We start from the raw sequence: 17812 nt of genomic DNA on the forward strand, positions 1-17812 counted from the left end.
TATTGAAATCTGACATGTATGATAGACGTTTTCACCATCTAAAGGTCAAATTCCTATTAACTTCCAGTGTAGTGACTATCACAGTGCTCCTTCCTATTAACTTCCAGTGTAGTGACTGACTATCACAGGGCTACTTCATATTAACTTCCAGTGTAGTGACTGACTATCACAGGGCTACTTCATATTAACTTCCAGTGTAGTGACTGACTATCACAGGGCTACTTCCTGTTAACTTCCAGTGTAGTGACTATCACAGGGCTACTTCCTATTAACTTCCAGTGTAGTGACTGACTATCACAGGGCTACTTCATATTAACTTCCAGTGTAGTGACTATCACAGTGCTACTTCATATTAACTTCCAGTGTAGTGACTATCACAGGGCTACTTCATATTAACTTCCAGTGTAGTGACTATCACAGGGCTACTTCCTGTTAACTTCCAGTGTAGTGACTGACTATCACAGGGCTACTTCCTATTAACTTCCAGTGTAGTGACTGACTATCACAGGGCTACTTCATATTAACTTCCAGTGTAGTGACTGACTATCACAGGGCTACTTCATGTTAACTTCCAGTGTAGTGACTGACTATCACAGGGCTACTTCCTGTTAACTTCCAGTGTAGTGACTGACTATCACAGGGCTACTTCCTATTAACTTCCAGTGTAGTGACTGACTATCACAGGGCTACTTCCTGTTAACTTCCAGTGTAGTGACTGACTATCACAGGGCTACTTCATATTAACTTCCAGTGTAGTGACTGACTATCACAGGGCTACTTCCTACCGGACGGATTTCTGCCTGCTTGAACGGCATTAGCTCAGATACACATGAAAACATTAAATGACCCTCGGGAAACGATAGAACATCACTAAGCAGATATAACATTAAAAATGGGTGAATATTTCCTTTATTGCACCAGTGTGCAAAAATACACAGCGTGTTCTCAGAATGCGTGTGTGCGCGCCAATGTTAACACTTACATTGATAATGACAGAGAACTTTCCCATTCCACTCAGGATGTTGTACCAGATTCCTACGAGAGAGAGAGAGAGAGAGAGAGAGAGAGAGAACAGAACTGTGAGAGAAGAGTGGAGGGGTGTGGATCTGTGTGTGTGGACACGTGTGCGTCTTGGCGAAGAGGGCGTGTTACCGATGTCTTTGGCTTGGACAGCGTCCGGTCGTCGCAGCTCGGTGACGAACTTCTTGGCATCGAGGCGGATCTCGATGACGTTGTTGAGGAGAGCGAAGAGAGGAGCCAGAGGGAACGACGCCACAAACAGAGACACAAAACCAAACTGGATAACTGGGGAGAGAACACACAAAGTGTTCGTTGAGAGGAACAACATGGAACAAGTCATTATCTTATCTGGTAGTCCTCTGCAACACACCAACAAACAGCTGGAGGGCAGGGTGTTCCAGACATACACCAGCTGATGATAAACACACCAAAAACAACCCTGAGTTCAGGACCTAGCAGGGGACCCACCCTGAGTTCAGGACCTAGCAGGGGACCCACCCTGAGCTCAGGACCTAGCAGGGGACCCACCCTGAGTTCAGGACCTAGCAGGGGACCCACCCTGAGTTCAGGACCTAGCAGGGACCAACCCTGAGTTCAGGACCTAGCAGGGGACCAACCCTGAGTTCAGGACCTAGCAGGGACCAACCCTGAGTTCAGGACCTAGCAGGGGACCAACCCTGAGTTCAGGACCTAGCAGGGGACCAACCCTGAGTTCAGGACCTAGCAGGGGACCCACCCTGAGTTCAGGACCTAGCAGGGGACCAACCCTGAGTTCAGGACCTAGCAGGGGACCCACCCTGAGTTCAGGACCTAGCAGGGGACCCACCCTGAGCTCAGGACCTAGCAGGGGACCCACCCTGAGTTCAGGACCTAGCAGGGGACCCACCCTGAGTTCAGGACCTAGCAGGGGACCCACCCTGAGTTCAGGACCTAGCAGGGGACCCACCCTGAGTTCAGGACCTAGCAGGGGACCCACCCTGATTTCAGGACCTAGCAGGGGACCCACCCTGAGTTCAGGACCTAGCAGGGACCAACCCTGAGTTCAGGACCTAGCAGGGACCAACCCTGAGTTCAGGACCTAGCAGGGACCAACCCTGAGTTCAGGACCTAGCAGGGGACCCACCCTGAGTTCAGGACCTAGCAGGGGACCCACCCTGAGTTCAGGACCTAGCAGGGGACCCACCCTGAGTTCAGGACCTAGCAGGGGACCAACCCTGAGTTCAGGAACTAGCAGGGGACCCACCCTGAGTTCAGGACCTAGCAGGGGACCAACCCTGAGTTCAGGACCTAGCAGGGGACCCACCCTGAGTTCAGGACCTAGCAGGGGACCCTCCCTGAGTTCAGGACCTAGCAGGGGATCCACCCTGAGTCCAGGACCTAGCAGGGGACCCACCCTGAGTTCAGGACCTAGCAGGGGACACACCCTGAGATCAGGACCTAGCAGGGGACCCACCCTGAGTTCAGGACCTAGCAGGGGACCCACCCTGAGACTAGAATAGAGTAGAGTAGTACTTTATTGGTCACAACTTGGGAAATTGTTTTATCGCTCAACATCAATAAATTCAAAGGACACAGAAACCCACAGGAAACAGAGTTACAGTGCATTTGGAAAGTATTCAGACCCCTTGACTTTTTTCCACAATTTGTGAGGTTACAGACTTTCTCAAAAATCCTCATCAACCAATCCTCATCAACCAACACACAATACCCCATAATGACATCACAATACCAAATAATGACATCACAATACCCCATAATGACATCACAATACCCCATAATGACATCACAATACCCAATAATGACATCACAATACCCCATAATGACATCACAATACCCCATAATGACGTCACAATACCCCATAATGACATCACAATACCCCATAATGACAAAGCGAAAACAGGTTTTTAGAAATATTTGCACATTTAAAAACATTTCAACAGAAATATCTTATTTACATACAGTTGAAGTCAGAAGTTTACATCCACTCAGGTTGGAGTCATTAAAACTCGTGTTTTCAACCACTCCACAAATTTCTTGTTAACAAACTATAGTTTTGGCAAGTCGGTTAGGACATCTACTTTGCGCATGACACAAGTAATTTTTCCAACAATTGTTTACAGACAGATTATTTCACTTATAATTCACTGTATCACAATTCCAGTGGGTCGAGTAAACTAAGTTGACTGTGCCTTTAAACAGCTTGGAAAATTCCAGAAAATGATGTCATGGCTTTAGAAGCTTCTGATAGGCTAATTGATATCATTTGAGTCAATTGGTGGTGTACCTGTGGATGCATTTCAAGGCCTACCTTCAAACTCAGTGCCTCTTTGCTTGACGTCATGGGAAAATCAAAAGAACTCAGCCAAGACCTCAGAAAAGAATGGTAGACCTTCACAAGTCTGGTTCATCCTTGGGAGCAATTTCCAAACGCCTGAAGGTACCACGTTCATCTGTACGAACAATAGTACGCAAGTATTAACACCATGGGACCACGCAGCCGCCATACCGCTCAGGAAGGAGACGCATTCTTTGGTGCGAAAAGTGCAAATCAATCCCAGAACAATACCAAAGGACCTTGTGAAGATGCTGGAAGAATCAGGTACAAAAGTATCTATATCCACAGTAAAACGAGTCCTATATCGACATAACCTGAAAGGTCGCTCAGCAAGGAAGAAGCCACTGCTCCAAAACCGCCATAAAAAAGCCAGACTACGGTTTGCAACTGCACATGGGGACAAAGATCGTAATTTTTTGAGAAATGTCCTCTGGTCTGATGAAACAAAAACGGAACTGCTTGCCCATGATGACCATCGTTATGTTTGTAGAAAAAAGGGGGAGGCTTGCAAGCCGAAGAACACCATCCCAACCGTGAAGCACGGGGGTGGCAGCATCATGTTGTGGGGGTGCTTTGCTGCAGGAGGGACTGGTGCACTTCACAAAATAGATGGCATCATGAGGTAGGAAAATTATGTGGATATATTGAAGCAACATCTCAAGACATCAGTCAGGAAGTTAAAGCTTGGTTGCAAGTGGGTCTTCCAAATGGACAATGACCCCAAGCATATTTCCAAAGTTGTGTCAAAATGGCTTAAGGACAGTTAAGTCAAGGTATTGGAGTGGCCATCACAAAGCCCTGACCTCAATCTTATAGAAAATTTGTGGGCAGAACTAAAAAAGTGTGTGTCAGAAAGGAGGCCTACAAACCTGACTCAGTTACACCAGCTCTGTCAGGAGGAATGGGCCAAAATTCACCCAACTTATTGTGGGAAGCTTGTGGAAGGCTACCCAAAACGTTTGACCCAAGTTAAACAATTTAAAGGCAATGCTACCAAATACTAATTGAGTGAATGTAAACTTCTGACCCACTGGGAATGTGATGAAAGAAATAAAAGCTGAAATTAATCATTCTCTCTACTATTATTCTGACATTTCACATTCTTGAAATAAAGTGGTGATCCTAACTGACCTAAGACAGGGAATTTATACTAGGATTAAATGTCAGGAATTGTGAAAAACTGAGTTTAAATGTATTTGGCTAAAGTGTATGTAAACTTCCGACTTCAACTGTATACTGAGATCATATGACAGATCATGTGATACTTAAATAAAGTCCACCTGTGTGCAATCTAACTAATTATGTGACTTCTGAAGGTAATTGGTTGCACCAGATCTTATTTAGGGGCTTCATAGCATACATATGCACTCAGCACTTTTCCATTTTTTTTATTTTTTAAACAAGTAATTTTTTTCATTTCACTTCACCAATTTGGACTATTTTGTGTCTGTCAATTACATGAAATCCAAATAAAAATCAATTTAAATTACAGGTTGTAATGCAACAAAATAGGAAAAACGTCAAGGAGGAATTAAAACTTTTTCCAAGGCAAGTATCCACAGGACACAGAAACTCAGATGAAACGTAGTTTTCTGAGGTTGTCTGCTTGATATTTTTAGATTTTATCGGGAAGCTTAGATGTTAAATATACTGTTTAGGTTTTCTACTGCCATGTTTACACCTTCACTATTACAGTGAAATGTTTTGTCCAGGAAGTTGTCCGGAAAGGATATCATTTGCTGTTGCCTAATTGTTTTTGGAGAGATTTCCACACTACTTTCCTTCCATCTATAGCATGTCTTAATAGTATTGTGTTTGTCCCTCCTCAGCTCTGTTATCTCCTGTTACTGTATCCAGTGTGTTGGTCCCTCTGTTATCTCCTGTTACTGTATCCAGTGTGTTGGTCCCTCTGTTATCTCCTGTTACTGTATCCAGTGTGTTGGTCCCTCTGTTATCTCCTGTTACTGTATCCAGTGTGTTGGTCCCTCTGTTATCTACTGTTACTGTATCCAGTGTGTCGGTCCCTCTGTTATCTCCTGTTACTGTATCCAGTGTGTCCTCCTCACCTCTGTTATCTACTGTTACTGTATCCAGTGTGTCCTCCTCACCTCTGTTATCTCCTGTTACTGTATCCAGTGTGTCGGTCCCTCTGTTATCTCCTGTTACTGTATCCAGTGTGTTGGTCCCTCTGTTATCTCCTGTTACTGTATCCAGTGTGTCGGTCCCTCTGTTATCTCCTGTTACTGTATCCAGTGTGTCCTCCTCACCTCTGTTATCTCCTGTTACTGTATCCAGTGTGTTGGTCCCTCTGTTATCTCCTGTTACTGTATCCAGTGTGTCGGTCCCTCTGTTATCTACTGTTACTGTATCCAGTGTGTCCTCCTCACCTCTGTTATCTACTGTTACTGTATCCAGTGTGTCAGTCCCTCTGTTATCTACTGTTACTGTATCCAGTGTGTCCTCCTCACCTCTGTTATCTCCTGTTACTGTATCCAGTGTGTCAGTCCCTCTGTTATCTCCTTTTACTGTATCCAGTGTGTTGGTCCCTCTGTTATCTACTGTTACTGTATCCAGTGTGTCGGTCCCTCTGTTATCTACTGTTACTGTATCCAGTGTGTCCTCCTCACCTCTGTTATCTACTGTTACTGTATCCAGTGTGTCAGTCCCTCTGTTATCTCCTGTTACTGTATCCAGTGTGTTGGTCCCTCTGTTATCTCCTGTTACTGTATCCAGTGTGTCCTCCTCACCTCTGTTATCTACTGTTACTGTATCCAGTGTGTCAGTCCCTCTGTTATCTCCTGTTACTGTATCCAGTGTGTCGGTCCCTCTGTTATCTACTGTTACTGTATCCAGTGTGTTGGTCCCTCTGTTATCTACTGTTACTGTATCCAGTGTGTCGGTCCCTCTGTTATCTCCTGTTACTGTATCCAGTGTGTCGGTCCCTCTGTTATCTCCTGTTACTGTATCCAGTGTGTCCTCCTCACCTCTGTTATCTCCTGTTACTGTATCCAGTGTGTCAGTCCCTCTGTTATCTCCTGTTACTGTATCCAGTGTGTCCTCCTCACCTCTGTTATCTCCTGTTACTGTATCCAGTGTGTCCTCCTCACCTCTGTTATCTCCTGTTACTGTATCCAGTGTGTCAGTCCCTCTGTTATCTCCTGTTACTGTATCCAGTGTGTTGGTCCCTCTGTTATCTACTGTTACTGTATCCAGTGTGTCGGTCCCTCTGTTATCTCCTGTTACTGTATCCAGTGTGTCCTCCTCACCTCTGTTATCTCCTGTTACTGTATCCAGTGTGTCGGTCCCTCTGTTATCTCCTGTTACTGTATCCAGTGTGTTGGTCCCTCTGTTATCTCCTGTTACTGTATCCAGTGTGTCGGTCCCTCTGTTATCTCCTGTTACTGTATCCAGTGTGTCCTCCTCACCTCTGTTATCTCCTGTTACTGTATCCAGTGTGTTGGTCCCTCTGTTATCTCCTGTTACTGTATCCAGTGTGTCGGTCCCTCTGTTATCTACTGTTACTGTATCCAGTGTGTCCTCCTCACCTCTGTTATCTACTGTTACTGTATCCAGTGTGTCAGTCCCTCTGTTATCTACTGTTACTGTATCCAGTGTGTCCTCCTCACCTCTGTTATCTCCTGTTACTGTATCCAGTGTGTCAGTCCCTCTGTTATCTCCTTTTACTGTATCCAGTGTGTTGGTCCCTCTGTTATCTACTGTTACTGTATCCAGTGTGTCGGTCCCTCTGTTATCTACTGTTACTGTATCCAGTGTGTCCTCCTCACCTCTGTTATCTACTGTTACTGTATCCAGTGTGTCAGTCCCTCTGTTATCTCCTGTTACTGTATCCAGTGTGTTGGTCCCTCTGTTATCTCCTGTTACTGTATCCAGTGTGTCCTCCTCACCTCTGTTATCTACTGTTACTGTATCCAGTGTGTCAGTCCCTCTGTTATCTCCTGTTACTGTATCCAGTGTGTCGGTCCCTCTGTTATCTACTGTTACTGTATCCAGTGTGTTGGTCCCTCTGTTATCTACTGTTACTGTATCCAGTGTGTCAGTCCCTCTGTTATCTCCTGTTACTGTATCCAGTGTGTCGGTCCCTCTGTTATCTCCTGTTACTGTATCCAGTGTGTCCTCCTCACCTCTGTTATCTCCTGTTACTGTATCCAGTGTGTCAGTCCCTCTGTTATCTCCTGTTACTGTATCCAGTGTGTCCTCCTCACCTCTGTTATCTCCTGTTACTGTATCCAGTGTGTCCTCCTCACCTCTGTTATCTCCTGTTACTGTATCCAGTGTGTCAGTCCCTCTGTTATCTCCTGTTACTGTATCCAGTGTGTCAGTCCCTCTGTTATCTCCTGTTACTGTATCCAGTGTGTTGGTCCCTCTGTTATCTACTGTTACTGTATACTCACTCATCTCCATGTACTCGGGGGTCAGTCCTTCGAAGGGGACCAGGGTGTAGTCGAGGTTCCACTGTTGAGGAGGTCTGGCTCGCTGCTCCTCTCTCTCCTCCAATGAAATGCCCTTATCCTTCCATGCTCGGATCAACTTCTTCAACTTACTGACGAGGGAGAGAGAGAAGGGAGGACGAGATGGAGAGAGAAAAGGAGAGATGGAGTCAGAGAGAAAGATGAAACCCGATGACACCAGGACACTATTGGACACTACGAGCCACTACGAGCCACTACAAAACACCATGAGTCACCATGAGCCACCATGAGCCACCATGAGCCACTACGAGTCACTACGAGCCACTACGAGCCACTACGAGCCACTACGAGCCACTACGAGCCACTACGAGCCACTACGAGCCACTACGAGCCACTACGAGCCCCAGTGAACCAGCACAGAGTGGTAGAGAACGTACTAACATTCAAATATTAAATAAGACACTATGAACCACTATGAACCACTATGAACCACTACGAGCCACTACGAGCCACTACGAGCCACTATGAGCCCCAGTGAACCAGCACAGAGTGGTAGAGAACGTACTAACATTCAAATATTAAATAAGACACTATGAACCACTACGAGCCACTATGAGTCACTATGAGCCACTACAAGCCACTACAAGCCACTACGAGTCACTACAAGCCACTACGAGCCACTACAAGCCACTACGAGCCACTACGAGCCACTACGAGCCACTACGAGCCACTATGAGCCCCTATGAGCCAAAGTGAAGCAGCACAGAGTGGTAGAGAACGTCCTAACTTTAAAATATTAAATAAGACGCTATGAACCACTATGAACCACTATGAACCACTATGAACCACTACGAGCCACTACGAGTCACTATGAGCCACTATGGGCCACTATGAGTCACTACGAGCCACTATGAACCACTACGAGCCACTATGAACCACTATGAACCACTACGAGCCACTACGAGTCACTATGAGCCACTATGAGCCACTATGAGCCACTATGAGCCACTACGAGTCACTATGGGCTACTACGAGTCACTATGGGCCACTACGAGTCACTACGAGCCACTACGAGCCACTATGAACCACTATGAGCCACTATGAGCCACTACGAGTCACTATGAGCCACTATGAGCCACTACGAGTCACTATGAGCCACTATGAGCCACTATGAACCACTATGAGCCACTATGAGCCACTATGAGCCACTACGAGCTACTATGAACCACTACGAGTCACTATGAACCACTACGAGCCACTATGAGCCACTATGGGCCACTATGAGCCACTATGAGCCACTATGAGCCACTATGAGCCCCTATGAGCCACAGTGAAGCAGCACAGAGTGGTAGAGAACGTCCTAACTTTAAAATATTAAATAAGACACTATGAACCACTATGAACCCCTATAAACCAATACGAGCCACTACGAGCCACTATGAACCACTACGAGCCACTATGAGCCACTATGAGCCACTATGAGCCCCAGTGAACCAGCACAGAGTGGTAGAGAACATACTAACATTCAAATATTAAATAAGACACTATGAACCACTACGAGCCACTACGAGTCACTATGAACCACTATGAGCCACTACGAGCCACTACGAGCCACTACGAGCCACTACGAGTCACTACGAGCCACTATGAACCACTATGAGCCACTATGAGCCACTACGAGCCACTACGAGTCACTATGAGCCACTACGGGCCACTATGAGCCACTATGAGCCACTATGAGCCACTATGGGCCCCAGTGAAGCAGCACAGAGTGGTAGAGAACGTCCTAACATTAAAATATTCAATCCCTGGTATTGATGTTAGGCTCAAAGTCAGGAGAGAAAATGTCCTTCAGCAGAATGTGATAATGCCAGATATAGAGGAGGCAGTGTGTGAACTCACGGGATGCCGATCTCAAACACGTTGTTCTGAATGAGTTGCTTCCCCACCATGATGATGCTGAGCTGAATACATAACTCTATTAAACATCCTCCAGGAGCACACTGAGGGAGAGGAGAGGAGAGGAGAGGAGAGGAAGAGGAGAGGAGAGGGAGAGGAGAGGAGAGGAGAGGAGAGGAGAGAGAGAGGAGAGGAGAGGGGAGAGAGAGGGAGAGGAGAGGAGAGGAGAGGAGAGGAGAGGAGAGGGAGAGGAGGGGAGGGAGAGGGAGAGGAGAGGAGAGGGAGAGAGAAAAAGGAGAGAGAGAGAGAAAGGTGTAAGCACAAACATTAGCGTGCAAGCACTCCCCCAAACACACACACTCCCCAAAACCCCTCTCACCTCCTCCATCCGGTAGTCATTAAAAACATAGACATAGTCTCCTGGCCTGCCCGCAAACCTGTTAACACACACACACACACACACACATACACACACACACACACACACACACACACACACACACACACACACACACACACACACAGCAGGGTGAGTGTAATTCCATAAAGGCTGTTAAAGACCTGTTCTATTCAGCAGGGAGTCCTGTCTGTTTACAGTCCTGCTGGGGCTCCCCACACACAGACCCACCCTAACCCCTAACCCCTAACCCCTAACCCCTAACCCTAACCCCTAACCCCTAACCCCTAACCCCTAACCCCCAACCCCCAACCCCCAACCCCAACCCTAACCCCTAACCCCCAACCCCAACCCTAACCCCTAACCCCCAACCAACCCCAACCTAACCCTAACCCCAACCCCAACCCCTAACCAACCCCCAACCCCTAACCCCTAACCCCTAACCCCTAACCCTAACCCTAACCCAACCAACCCCTAACCCTAACCCCCAACCCCCACCCTAACCCCAACCCCCAACCCCAACCCCAACCCTAACCCTAACCCCTAACCCCCAACCCCAACCCCAACCCCCAACCCCTAACCCCCAACCCCAACCCCAACCCCTAACCCCTAACCCCCAACCCCTAACCCAACCCAACCAACCCCCAACCCCAACCAACCCAACCCAACCCCAACCCCATCCCAACCCCAATCCAACCCAACCAACCCCAACCCCCAACCCCAACCAACCCCATCCCTAACCCCAACCCCCAACCCTAACCCCAACCCCCAACCCCCCAACCCTAACCCCTAACCCTAACCCCTATCCTAACCCCCAACCCCATCCCTAACCCCTAACCCCAACCCCTAACCCCTAACCTCTAACCCCAACCCCTAACCTCTAACCCCTAACCCCTAACCCCATAACCCCTAACCCTAACCCCTAACCCCTAACCCTATCCCTAACCCCTAACCCCAACCCCCTAACCCTAACCCCTAACCCCTAACCCCTAACCCCTAACCCCAACCCTCACCTCTAGCCCCTAACCCCTAACCCCATAACCCCTAACCCCAACCCCTAACCCCTAACCCTAACCCCTAACCCCTAACCTCTAACCCCCAACCCCTAACCCCTAACCCCTAACCCCTAACCCCTAACCCTAACCCCTAACCCTAACCCCTAACCCCTAACCTCTAACCCCCAACCCCTAACCCTAACCCCTAACCCCTAACCCTAACCCTAACCCCTACCCCTAACCCCTAACCCTAACCCTAACCCCTAACCTCTAACCCCCAACCCCTAACCCTAACCCCTAACCCTAACCCCTAACCCCAAACCCCATAACCCCTAACCCCTAACCCCTAACCCCTAACCCTAACCCCCAACCCCTAACCCCAACCCTAACCCCTAACCCTAACCTCTAACCCCAACCCCATGTGTGTGTCTGTGTCGTACCGTCCCTTAAAGAAAGCTACATAGAAGATGGGGGCGTAGGCATTCATGAACTTCAGTAGGAAGACCTTCAGAATCAGATGCTGCTCAAAGCTACTCTCTGTCCTGGGGATCTCTGGGAGAGGAGAGAGGGGGATGGAGAGGAGGGGAGAGAGGAGGGGAGAGGGGGATGGAGAGGGAGGGAGAGGAGGGGAGAGGGGGATGGAGAGGAGAGGGAGGAATAGAGGAGGGGAGAGAGGAGGGGGAGAGGAGAGGGAGGAATAGAGGAGAGGAGAGAGGAGGGGGAGAGGAGGGGAGAGGGGGATGGAGAGGAGAGGGAGGAATAGAGGAGGGGAGAGAGGAGGGGGAGAGGAGAGGGAGGAATAGAGGAGGGGAGAGGGGGATGGAGAGGAGAGGGAGGAATAGAGGAGGGAGAGAGGAGGGGGAGAGGAGGAGAGAGGGGGATGGAGAGGAGAGGGAGGAGAGGAGGGGAGAGGGGAGGGGAGAGGAGGGGAGAGGGGGATGGAGAGGAGAGGGAGGAATAGAGGAGGGGAGAGGGGAGGGGAGAGGAGAGGGAGGAATAGAGGAGGGGAGAGAGGAGGGGGAGAGGAGAGGGAGGAATAGAGGAGGGGAGAGGGGGATGGAGAGGAGAGGGAGGAATAGAGGAGGGGAGAGGGGAGGGGAGAGGAGGGGAGAGGGGGATGGAGAGGAGAGGGAGGAATAGAGGAGGGGAGAGGGGGATGGAGAGGAGGGGAGAGGGGGATGGAGAGGAGAGGGAGGAATAGAGGAGGGGAGAGAGGAGGGGGAGAGGAGGGGAGAGGGGGATGGAGAGGAGAGGGGATGGAGAGGAGAGGGAGGAATAGAGGAGGGGAGAGGGGGATGGAGAGGAGAGGGAGGAATAGAGGAGAGGAGAGAGGAGGGGGAGAGGAGGGGAGAGGGGGATGGAGAGGAGAGGGAGGAATAGAGGAGGGGAGAGAGGGATGGAGAGGAGAGGGAGGAATAGAGGAGGGGAGAGAGGAGGGGAGAGGGATGGAGAGGAGAGGGAGGAATAGAGGAGGAGAGAGAGGGAGGGGAGAGGAGGGGAGAGGGGGATGGAGAGGAGAGGGAGGAATAGAGGAGGAGAGAGGGGGATGGAGAGGAGGGGAGAGGGGGATGGAGAGGAGAGGGAGGAATAGAGGAGGGAGAGGGGGATGGAGAGGAGAGGGAGGAATAGAGGAGGGGAGAGAGGGAGGGGAGAGGAGGGGAGAGGGGGATGGAGAGGAGAGGGAGGAATAGAGGAGGGGAGAGAGGAGGGGAGAGGAGGGGAGAGGGGGATGGGGAGAGGGAGGAATAGAGGAGGAGAGAGGGGGATGGGGAGAGGAGGGGAAAGGGGGAGAGGAGAGGAGAGGGGAATGGGGAGAGGAGAGGGATGGGGGAGAGGAGAGGAGAGAGGGATGGGGGAGAGGAGGGGAAAGGGGGAGAGGAGAGGAGGGGAGAGAGGGATGGGGAGAGGAGAGGAGAGAGGGGGATGGAGAGGAGAGGGAGGAATAGAGGTGAGGAGAGAGGGATGGGATGGAGAGGAGGGGAGAGGGGGATGGGGGGAGAGGGAGGAATAGAGGTGAGGAGAGAGGGATGGGATGGAGAGGAGGGGAGAGGGGATGGGGAGAGGGAGGAATAGAGGTGAGGAGAGAGGGATGGGATGGAGAGGAGGGAAAGGGGGATAGGGGAGAGGAGAGGAGAATGGGGAGAGGAGAGGGGAATGGGGAGAGGGATGGGGGAGAGGAGAGGAGAGAGGGATGGGGAGAGGAGAGAGGGGATGAGAGAGAGGAGAGAGGAGAGGAATGGGGGAGAGGAGAGAGGGATGGGAGAGAGGAGAGGAGAGAGAGACGTCTTATTCAGGAGACCGTATGAAAAATTATTTGAGAAATCTGACATAACACAAACAGGACAGGTCAAAGACACAAATATGTAATAATCTGAACGTAGAGGTGCGTAACCCAGCTCCACCAGGTAATAATCTGAATGTAGAGGTGTTACCCAGCTCCACCAGGTAATAATCTGAATGTAGAGGTGTTACCCAGCTCCACCATGTAATAATCTGAATGTAGAGGTGCGTAACCCAGCTCCACCAGGTAATAATCTGAATGTAGAGGTGCATTACCCAGCTCCACCAGGTAATAATCTGAATGTAGAGGTGTTACCCAGCTCCACCATGTAATAATCTGAATGTAGAGGTGCGTTACCCAGCTCCACCATGTAATAATCTGAATGTAGAGGTGCGTTACCCAGCTCCACCATGTAATAATCTGAATGTAGAGGTGTTACCCAGCTCCACCATGTAATAATCTGAATGTAGAGGAGTGTTACCCAGCTCCACCAGGTAATAATCTGAATGTAGAGGTGCGTTACCCAGCTCCACCAGGTAATAATCTGAATGTAGAGGTGTTACCCAGCTCCACCAGGTAATAATCTGAATGTAGAGGTGCGTTACCCAGCTCCACCATGTAATAATCTGAATGTAGAGGTGTTACCCAGCTCCACCATGTAATAATCTGAATGTAGAGGTGCGTTACCCAGCTCCACCAGGTAATAATCTGAATGTAGAGGTGCGTTACCCAGCTCCACCAGGTAATAATCTGAATGTAGAGGTGTTACCCCGCTCCACCATGTAATAATCTGAATGTAGAGGTGCGTTACCCAGCTCCACCATGTAATAATCTGAATGTAGAGGTGCGTTACCCAGCTCCACTAGGTAATAATCTGAATGTAGAGGTGCGTTACCCAGCTCCACCATGTAATAATCTGAATGTAGAGGTGCGTTACCCAGCTCCACCATGTAATAATCTGAATGTAGAGGTGCGTTACCCAGCTCCACCATGTAATAATCTGAATGTAGAGGTGTGTTACCCAGCTCCACCAGGTAATAATCTGAATGTAGAGGTGCGTTACCCAGCTCCACCATGTAATAATCTGAATGTAGAGGTGTTACCCAGCTCCACCATGTAATAATCTGAATGTAGAGGTGCGTTACCCAGCTCCACCATGTAATAATCTGAATGTAGAGGTGCGTTACCCAGCTCCACCATGTAATAATCTGAATGTAGAGGTGCGTTACCCAGCTCCACCATGTAATAATCTGAATGTAGAGGTGTACCCAGCTCCACCAGGTAATAATCTGAATGTAGAGGTGCGTTACCCAGCTCCACCATGTAATAATCTGAATGTAGAGGTGCGTTACCCAGCTCCACCAGGTAATAATCTGAATGTAGAGGTGCATTACCCAGCTCCACCAGGTAATAATCTGAATGTAGAGGTGTACCCAGCTCCACCATGTAATAATCTGAATGTAGAGGTGCGTTACCCAGCTCCACCATGTAATAATCTGAATGTAGAGGTGTGTTACCCAGCTCCACCAGGTAATAATCTGAATGTAGAGGTGGTACCCAGCTCCACCAGGTAATAATCTGAATGTAGAGGTGCGTTACCCAGCTCCACCAGGTAATAATCTGAATGTAGAGGTGCGTTACCCAGCTCCGTGAGCCAGACGGCCACGGCCCCGTAGATCTCGTCCAGGATCAGGATGACCACCAGGTTGATGATGACGGCGGTCGCCGTCACGGTAACGCGGACGTTAGACTTGATCTCCGGGTCAGGTGACATCGCCATCAGGGCGGATACGACGATACGATAAACGATCACGCCGAAAACCGCGGAGAACGTCAGACCGAACTAGGACAGAGAGACATTACTGTATTAGTCCCACAGCCACAAACTAGGACAGAGAGACATTACTGTATTAGTCCCACAGACCAAACTAGGACAGAGAGACATTACTGTATTAGTCCCACAGCCACAAACTAGGACAGAGAGACATTACTGTATTAGTCCCACAGCCCGAACTAGGACAGAGAGACATTACTGTATTAGTCCCACAGCCACAAACTAGGACAGAGAGACAGTAATGTATTAGTCCCACAGCCCGAACTAGGACAGAGAGACATTACTGTATTAGTCCCACGCACAGTGTTGCAGATGTAATCCCAGGGTACAGTAATCCCAGTGTACAGTAATCCCAGGGTACAGTAATCCCAGGGTACAGTAATCCCAGGGTACAGTAATCCCAGGGTACAGTAATCCCAGTGTACAGTAATCCCAGGGTACAGTAATCCCAGGGTACAGTAATCCCAGGGTACAGTAATCCCAGGGTACAGTAATCCCAGGGTACAGTAATCCCAGGGTACTGTACAACTCTTCAGCTCCAACAGTTCAGGTCAAAAAGATAAGTGAATGAAACAATAATAAACATTTAAAGAAAATGTACATATTTACAACTGTAACAACGATCTGTCTGTCTGTGTGACTAGTGGTGTCTATTCAGCAGCCTGATGGTCTGATGGTAGAAACAGCTGACTAGTGGTGTCTATTCAGCAGCCTGATGGTCTGGGGGTAGAAACAGCTGACTAGTGGTGTCTATTCAGCAGCCTGATGGTAGAAACAGCTGACTAGTGGTGTCTATTCAGCAGCCTGATGGTCTGATGGTAGAAACAGCTGACTAGTGGTGTCTATTCAGCAGCCTGATGGTAGAAACAGCTGACTAGTGGTGTCTATTCAGCAGCCTGATGGTCTGGGGATAGAAACAGCTGACTAGTGGCGTCTATTCAGCAGCCTGATGATAGAAACATCTGACTAGTGGCGTCTATTCAGCAGCCTGATGGTAGAAACAGCTCACTAGTGGTGTCTATTCAGCAGCCTGATGGTCTGGGGATAGAAACAGCTGACTAGTGGTGTCTATTCAGCAGCCTGATGGTCTGGGGGTAGAAACAGCTGACTAGTGGTGTCTATTCAGCAGCCTGATGGTAGAAACAGCTGACTAGTGGTGTCTATTCAGCAGCCTGATGGTCTGGGGATAGAAACAGCTGACTAGTGGTGTCTATTCAGCAGCCTGATGGTAGAAACAGCTGACTAGTGGTGTATATTCAGCAGCCTGATGGTCTGGGGATAGAAACAGCTGACTAGTGGTGTCTATTCAGCAGCCTGATGGTAGAAACAGCTGACTAGTGGTGTCTATGTATCAAATGTCTACTGTTTGTTGATGATCTGGTGCTTCTGTCCCCAACCAAGGAGGGCCTACAGCAGCACCTAGATCTGTCCCCAACCAAGGAGGGCCTACAGCAGCACCTAGATCTGTCCCCAACCAAGGAGGGCCTACAGCAGCACCTAGATCTGTCCCCAACCAAGGAGGGCCTACAGCAGCACCTAGATCTGTCCCCAACCAAGGAGGGCCTACAGCAGCACCTAGATCTGTCCCCAACCAAGGAGGGCCTACAGCAGCACCTAGATCTGTCCCCAACCAAGGAGGACCTACAGCAGCACCTAGATCTGTCCCCAACCAAGGAGGGCCTACAGCAGCACCTAGATCTGTCCCCAACCAAGGAGGGCCTACAGCAGCACCTAGATCTTCTGCACAGATTATGTAGGAAATAGTCAAGTTGCCAGGACCACAAATACAAATTTCTTCTAGACACCGGTGCCCTGGAGCACAAAAAAAACTATACAATATTCAGCATAAACATCAGCGCCACAGGTAACTTCCACTAAGCTGTGAACGAGCTGAGTGATAAGGCCAGAAGTGCCTTCTATGCCACCAAAAGGAACATAAAATTCGACATATAAATTAGGATCTGGCTAAAAATACTTGAATCAGTTATAGAACCCATTGCCCTTTAAGGTTGTGAGGTCTGGGGTCCGCTCACCAACCAAGAATTCACAAAATGGGACAAACACCAAATAATATCCTCAGCGTAAAACGTAAAACACCAAACAAAATCAAAATCCGGAAAAGAGCCGTTAAATTCTACAACCACCTAAAAGGAAGCGATTCCCAAACCTTCCATAACAAAGCCATCACCTACAGAGAGATGAACCTGGAGAAGAGTCCCCTAAGCAAGCTGGTCCTGGGGCTCTGTTCACAAACACAAACAGACCCCACAGAGCCCCAAGACAGCAACACAAACAGACCCCACAGAGCCCCAGGACAGCAACACAAACAGACCCCACAGAGCCCCAGGACAGCAACACAAACAGACCCCACAGAGCCCCAGGACAGCAACACAAACAGACCCCACAGAGCCCCAGGACAGCAACACAAACAGACCCCACAGAGCCCCAGGACAGCAACACAAACAGACCCCACAGAGTCCCAGGACAGAAACACAATTAGACCCAAACAAATCATGAGAAAACAAAAAGATAATTACTTGACACATTGGAAAGAATTAACAAAAAAACAGAGCAAACTAGAATGCTATTTGTCCCTAAACAGAGAGAGACACAGTGGCAGA

General features: G+C 49.0%; 1 protein-coding gene across 1 annotated transcript in view; it reads right to left on the bottom strand.

Annotated features, from left to right (window-relative positions):
- Positions 1–886: 886 nt before the first annotated feature.
- LOC123732635 (anoctamin-2-like) overlaps positions 887–17812 on the bottom strand; it is an 18850-nt gene continuing 1924 nt past the window's right edge. The window contains exons 2-8 of the mRNA XM_045711898.1: positions 14999–15200; positions 11517–11628; positions 10064–10121; positions 9688–9788; positions 7768–7916; positions 1153–1305; positions 887–1035 (exon numbers count right to left, since the gene is read on the bottom strand). Of these exons, the coding sequence (XP_045567854.1) occupies positions 887–1035; positions 1153–1305; positions 7768–7916; positions 9688–9788; positions 10064–10121; positions 11517–11628; positions 14999–15200 (924 nt within the window). The remainder of the gene's footprint in view (positions 1036–1152; positions 1306–7767; positions 7917–9687; positions 9789–10063; positions 10122–11516; positions 11629–14998; positions 15201–17812) is intronic.

Source organism: Salmo salar, unplaced genomic scaffold (assembly GCF_905237065.1).
Source record: "Salmo salar unplaced genomic scaffold, Ssal_v3.1, whole genome shotgun sequence".
In the NCBI taxonomy this organism is placed as follows: domain Eukaryota; kingdom Metazoa; phylum Chordata; class Actinopteri; order Salmoniformes; family Salmonidae; genus Salmo; species Salmo salar.